General features: G+C 47.9%; 1 protein-coding gene across 1 annotated transcript in view; it reads left to right on the forward strand.

The window, feature by feature from the left end:
- cacna1ib (calcium voltage-gated channel subunit alpha1 Ib) overlaps positions 1 to 6772 on the forward strand; it is a 95178-nt gene that overhangs the window by 28693 nt on the left and 59713 nt on the right. The window contains exons 8-10 of the mRNA XM_082137076.1: positions 371 to 582; positions 2391 to 2542; positions 6568 to 6753. Coding sequence (XP_081993202.1) covers positions 371 to 582; positions 2391 to 2542; positions 6568 to 6753 — 550 coding nt within the window. The remainder of the gene's footprint in view (positions 1 to 370; positions 583 to 2390; positions 2543 to 6567; positions 6754 to 6772) is intronic.

The raw sequence follows: 6772 nt of genomic DNA on the forward strand, positions 1-6772 counted from the left end.
GAATAATATATAGATGCATGTGACCAGATATGGTTCTGCATGTGTAATATACTGCAGATATATTTACTCATGCAGCATGTAGAGAGAACTATATAATGTATATATTTCTTATGTTTTATAATTATTTACATTATAAATGTTTCATAGTTTCAAGCTAGTTAACAAAAGCACAAGTACACCTGCATGTATTAAAGTATTTAGCCGAGAGACTATCACTGTGCTGAGGAGTGCACAGACATTACTCTTAATATAGTAATTATAATCTTAATGGTAACTTCACCACAGGCTCGACTCTTCAGTATATTGCAGTATATTCCCATATGTTTTGTTCTGTAAGGGCACTCTGAGCACTTCTCTCACTGTACCGCAGATGGAGCCACACCTCCCGCGCCAGCGGCCAATCAGGAGACAGAGGAGGAGGCAGCAGAGGAGAAGGGGGCGTGTCAGAGGCGGAGCCAAGAGCTGTGGGCGGAGACGAGGGTCAAACTGTGGGGCATCGTGGAGAGTAAATACTTCAACAGAGGAATCATGGTGGCCATCCTCATCAACACCATCAGCATGGGCATTGAGCACCATGAGCAGGTCACACACACACACACACACACACACACACACACACAGGTTTTTATATAGATTTATTACATGGCTCTGTGGAATACTTGATTCTGATTGGTCAATCGCGCCGTATATTATTCCCAGATAACAGCCACTGAGAACAGAAACACAGGCTCATCCGGGTCACTGAAGTCATCAGCGCTACACACTCGCTAGGAACGGCTTTTCCTCATGGAAGTTTTGCGTTTGTCGAGCTAATAAAATATTAAAACTCAGTCGAATCAATATTTTGTGTACAATTATTTAATTATGCCATCCAGTATCGTGGAATCGCTCAAATGAGACTATTGTTTAGACTATCTGAAATCAATATCTCTTATCTCCATAATTATTTATGTGTTGAGATGCTGTGTAATAAGTGTTATAACTGTATACAGTATCTCTTATTTCCGTCTAGTTTGATCTTGCGGAAGCTTTGCGTTTAAAGACCTAATAAATATTTTGAATCAATATTTCGTGCCTAATTATTTGGCAAGTATCTGTGTAATAAACTGATAATGTACATTCAGCCGGTTGTTATCTCAGAATAAACCCCTTCAGGTGTGTGTGTGTGTGTGATGTCAGAATAAACCCCCTTCAGGTGTGTGTGTGTGTGATCTCAGAATAAACCCCCTTCAGGTGTGTGTGTGTGTGATCTCAGAATAAACCCCCTTCAGGTGTGTGTGTGTGTGTGTGTGTGTGTGTGATCTCAGAATAAACCCCCTTCGGGTGTGTGTGTGTGTGTGTGTGTGTGTGTGTGATCTCAGAATAAACCCCCTTCAGGTGTGTGTGTGTGTGTGTGTGTGTGTGTGTGATCTCAGAATAAACCCCCTTCAGGTGTGTGTGTGTGTGTGTGTGTGATCTCAGAATAAACCCCCTTCGGGTGTGTGTGTGTGTGTGTGTGTGATCTCAGAATAAACACCCTTCGTGTGTGTGTGTGTGTGTGTGTGTGTGTGTGTGTGTGTGTGTGTGTGTGTGTGTGTGTGTGTGTGTGTGTGTGTGATCTCAGAATAAACACCCTTCGGGTGTGTGTGTGTGTGTGTGTATGTGTGATCTCAGAATAAACCCCCTTTGGGTGTGTGTGTGTGTGTGATCTCAGAATAAACCCCCTTCGTGTGTGTGTGTGTGTGTGTGTGTGTGTGTGTGTGTGTGTGTGTGTGTGTGTGTGTGTGTGTGTGTGTGTGTGTGATCTCAGAATAAACCCCCTTCGAGTGTGTGTATGTGTGATCTCAGAATAAACCCCCTTCGGGTGTGTGTGATCTCAGAATAAACCCCCTTCAAGTGTGTGTGTGTGTGTGTGATCTCAGAATAAACCCCCTTCGGGTGTGTGTGATCTTAGATTAAACCCCCTTCAGTTATGTTTGTGTGTGTGTGTGTGTGTGAGATCTCAGATTAAACCCCTTCAGTTATGTTTGTGTGTGTGTGTGTGTGAGAATAAACCCCCTTCAGGTGTGTGTATGTGTGTGATCTCAGAATAAACCCCCTTCAGGTGTGTGCGTGTGTGTGATGAAGACCTGATCCTGATCACCCTGTTGGGTTTATTCTGAGATAACGGCTGGATGTTCATTATCTCTTTCGTGATGATGTTAGCTAAAGCTCATCCCAGATCCAGCTCTAAACATCACGAACCTGATGGAATCAGCTGATGATCTGCTTCTGTTCCTTCAGTTGATGAGAATCTCTCTCTGTCTCTTCATTGGTTCTGTTCATTACTTCAGTTAATGGTGTGTTTCATGCTCTCGTTCTCTCTCTCTCTCTGTGTGTGTGTGTGTGTGTGTGTGTGTGTGTGTGTCCAGCCAGATGAGCTCACTAATGTTCTGGAGATCTGTAACATCGTCTTCACCAGTATGTTTGCTCTGGAGATGATCCTCAAGCTCACGGCGTTCGGAGGCTTTAGTTACCTGCGCAATCCCTACAACATCTTTGATGGAATCATCGTCATCATCAGGTAACAGTGAAACATCACCTGACTATATTTAAACATGTTAATCTGCGTTAAAAGTTGGGGAAAATGTTTAAAACTGTTGTGCTGCTTCATATTTTTGTGGCAATCGTCATACATTTTGTTTTTCAGGATTCTTTGATGAAAAGAATAGCATTTATTTGAAATACAAATAGACATGATACATTTCTTTACTGTCACTTTTGATCAATTTAATGTCCCCTTTCGAAAGGGAACTCTACACTACGTCATATGACGCTTTGGGGGAACGCCACAGGCGTGACAGGTGTCTGAAATCAATATCAACTCAAGGCAATCATGTTGACCGGCAACAGCCCGTGAATCATTAGCGTGAATGATTAACGCGCGACCTGGATGTATATAAGGGCGCCTTGCAAACATGACAATATCTTTTCGTCTTCAGGGACTGTTTTGTCTGGTTTAACGTCAAGCGAGTTAATGGCAATTGAGAGGAAATGAAGCGCACATCTAAGGTAAAGAATTTCATTAAATGTGTCGACCCGTGCCCAAGGTTCTTGTCGCGGGGTGACACACATGAAATGTGCGTTTTCTGTCTGGGTGAAGAGCACGCACGGGACGTTCTCGAGGGAGCGTCCTGTGCAAACTGTGAGTGTTTCTCTATGAGAACGCTCCGCTCTCGTCTGGCTCTCTTCTCGAGGGAAGAGAGTTCAGCATCTGGACCTCGTGGTTCGGGTCCCGCTCGTGCCGAGGCAGAGCGGCGACTCGCTTCATGGGGCTCCCAGATGGAGCTCGTTGACAGTCTTGAGAGGTGTGTAAACCTCTCAGGCGCGTCATCGACTGGCGAGAGTGAGCTGCAGGTGGATGACGGAGACGATTCTCCTACTGGTACTGCATCGAGTGCTCTTCAGGACGGGCAAGAGATGGCTGATCAGGATGAATTAGACCCAGAGCCTCGTCAGCCATCCTGCCCTGTGTATGCTGAGCTGGTGGACGTTATGGGGCGCGCCGCCGACACACTTCAGTTGCCATGGCAGCGCGCTTGTGGAGAGATCGCTCGCGGCAGGCTTGACGATCGATTTCTCCCTGAACATAGGCCACCAGCTCAGGTGAGCCTTCCATTTCTTCCTGATCTCCACACTGAGATCGAGAGGGCTTGGAAGAACCCATACTCTGCCCGTATTCACCGACATCAGCGGGGTAATTTTGCTGATGTTGAGGGGATCGGGGGAGCATGGGTATGTGTCGATACCGCCCGATTGACGAGACGTTTGCGAACTATCTCGTGTCTGGGGCGGGTGTCGACACTAAAAGCTCCAACCCTGCCATCCAAACCGCTCATAGTAACAGCTTGTTTGAATGGCAGAGCATACACGGCAGCAGGTCAGGCCGGCGCTGCTCTCCATACCATGGCAGTGCTGCAAGCATACCAGGCCGACCTGCTGCGGGATCTCGACCAGGGGGCGGGGCTGTCCCCTGAGGCGGTTGCTGAGCTGCGCCGAACCACAGATCTGTCTCTCCGGGCCACTAAACAGACTGCTGCCGCGATGGGTCGATCGATGGCGGCGATGGTGGCCACGGAGAGGCATCTGTGGCTTAACATGGCTGATATCGGGGAGAAAGAAAAATCCTTTCTCCTCGATTCACCAGTTTCGCCATCTAAACTTTTTGGCACCTCCGTGGAGGCAGTGGTTGGAAAGTTTAGGGGAGGCGAAGGCGCGCTCAGCTGCTTTTAAAACATGTATACCGCTGAGATCCGGGTCCAAGCCCAGGCAGGCGGGAGGCCCTGGTCCCTCTCAGTCCGAGGACCGTAGACAGGACCAGAGGTCCAGTGTCGCCTCTCGTGCGCCCCCTCCATGGAGGAGTAGGACACAGAGAAGGTGAGCCTCCCGCAAGAAGAGGGATCTAAGGGAGGTCATCTAGCGCAAACACGCACAGCGTAAGTAAGGGTTGATCTCCCTGGAGGGCCTTTTCTACCAGCCCTCTCTCTCTTCCTGACTCCCCAGGTGTTCTTGCTACACCAGGCCTGGGACTGGGCCCATGATGAGAACTATGTTCTGATGGCCCACCTTGGCTTGGTTAGTGTGAGCGCCTCTTTTAGGCATGTAAAAGTGGTGGACCCCAGGTTTATTGTGAACTTCTGGTGAAGTCTTCACTCCGCATGCCGCAGGTGAGCTGATTGGTCTTTTAAGGATATCTGCGTGTACAACTAACACTGACATTTATTTCTCTACAGACCTCATTCCCTGTATAGACCTAGGGGGTCGAACTTGCAAGGAGGAATAAGGTAAAGTAAGTTTTGGACTTCAGGGCCCTGAAGCCGCCCCCTGTTAGGTGGCTAGAACGATTAGGAAGAAGCTAAAGAAAAACTTGGCTTCCTTCATGAGTATGTGATGGCCTTCTTTTCATAACATCTTCAGAGAACTATGCGAGTGGTGCCACAGCTCATTCCTGTGAATAGCCTTTCGCGCTAATAGCCACCCAGGGGTAGAGTAGTTGGTCTTTCTTAAAGGGATACTCCACCGTTTTTTTCATATTAAACTATGTTATTCCCTTAACTAAGACGAGTTAATACATACCTCTCTCATCTCAGTGCGTGCACTTAATCGCTCTGGCGCGCGGGCCTCACTTTGATAGCACTTAGCTTAGCCCAGTATATTCAATGGTATCTAACAGCAACGAATTTAGAAGTGACCGAACACATTAACGTTTTCCCTATTTAAAAACAGTTACACAAGTAGTTATACGATCAAGTATGGTGACACAAAATAAAACGTGGCGCTTTTCTAAGCGGGTTAAAAAGGATAACAATAATGTATGGCGGAATAGCACTTTTGGAATACTTCGACTCGGCGCAGTAAAAAGTCACGCCTGATCCTCTTCCCACTATTGACAGAAGTGAGAGGAAGAGGATCAGGCGTGACTTTTTACTGCGCTGAGTCGAAGTAGGCCTACTCCCAAAAGTGCTATTCCGCCATACATTATAGTTATCCTATGAAAAAACGGTGGAGTATCCCTTTAAAAAAAAAAAAAAAAGAGGGATTTTTTGCTTTTAAGTATAGACTGACGCTAGTGCTTCAGATAGGTCTTATGTCCGACCTATCGGTTTCGTTGACATTGGTATCCTGAGTATATCGCTCCCCTGAACTCTGTAAAAGAGCGAGTTTCAGTAGGTTGAGTGGTTTTGCAGCCCCCAACAAATTAGGCTGTGGCCCCTCCGAGCCCTCAGGTAGATCTATGCTTGTAGGCTGGCCCTCACCCAGGCCGCCTCTGTGGCTGGCCTAGGCTATGCTAGGGATAGATGGATGCGTTCTGCTAAGCATAGCTGACGCATTCCTATGTGTGTTTGACTTCCTCCCCTAGATTTCAGCCTCCTCCTATAAATGGAGTTGTTGGCCAAGGCCCGCCCCTTTCACTGCATTCAGGGGTGATAGAGTAATGCAGGGTGGTAGTGTAGTTGAGGTACGATCCTTCGGGCAGGGTTAGGCCATCTTTCGCTCTGCGATGTGATAGTTTGGCAGACCCTGCCGAACAGAGCTAACATATGATTGGGCCTCTAGAGCTGGCTACACTCAGCCCGTTGAGCTAAACCGCTCAAACGATGGGTGGAAGTTGGTTGGCTTGCAAGCTCTCTCTCTCTCTCTCTCTCTGCAGTGTGTGTGAGATCGTGGGTCAGTCTGACGGTGGTCTCTCTCTCTCTCTCTCTCTCTCTCTCTCTCTCTTTCTCTCCGCAGTGTGTGTGAGATCGTGGGTCAGTCCGACGGTGGTCTCTCTCTCTCTCTCTCTCTCTGCAGTGTGTGTGAGATCGTGGGTCAGTCTGACGGTGGTCTCTCTCTCTCTCTCTCTCTCTCTCTCTCTCTCTCTCTCTCTCTCTCTCTCTCTCTCTCTCTCTGCAGTGTGTGTGAGATCGTGGGTCAGTCTGACGGTGGTCTCTCTCTCTCTCTCTCTCTCTGCAGTGTGTGTGAGATCGTGGGTCAGTCTGACGGTGGTCTCTCTCTTTCTCGCTCTCTCTCTCTCGCTCTCTCTCTCTTTCTCTCTCTCTCTCTCTGCAGTGTGTGTGAGATCGTGGGTCAGTCTGACGGTGGTCTGTCGGTGCTGAGAACGTTCCGGTTGCTGCGTGTGTTGAAGCTGGTTCGGTTCATGCCGGCACTGCGCAGACAACTGGTGGTTCTGATGAAGACTATGGACAACGTGGCCACGTTCTGCATGCTCCTGATGCTCTTCATCTTCATCTTCAGGTGTGTGTGTGTGTGTGTG

This window comes from Leuciscus leuciscus (genome assembly GCF_965113295.1).
Source record: "Leuciscus leuciscus genome assembly, chromosome: 14".
Lineage (NCBI taxonomy): Eukaryota > Metazoa > Chordata > Actinopteri > Cypriniformes > Leuciscidae > Leuciscus > Leuciscus leuciscus.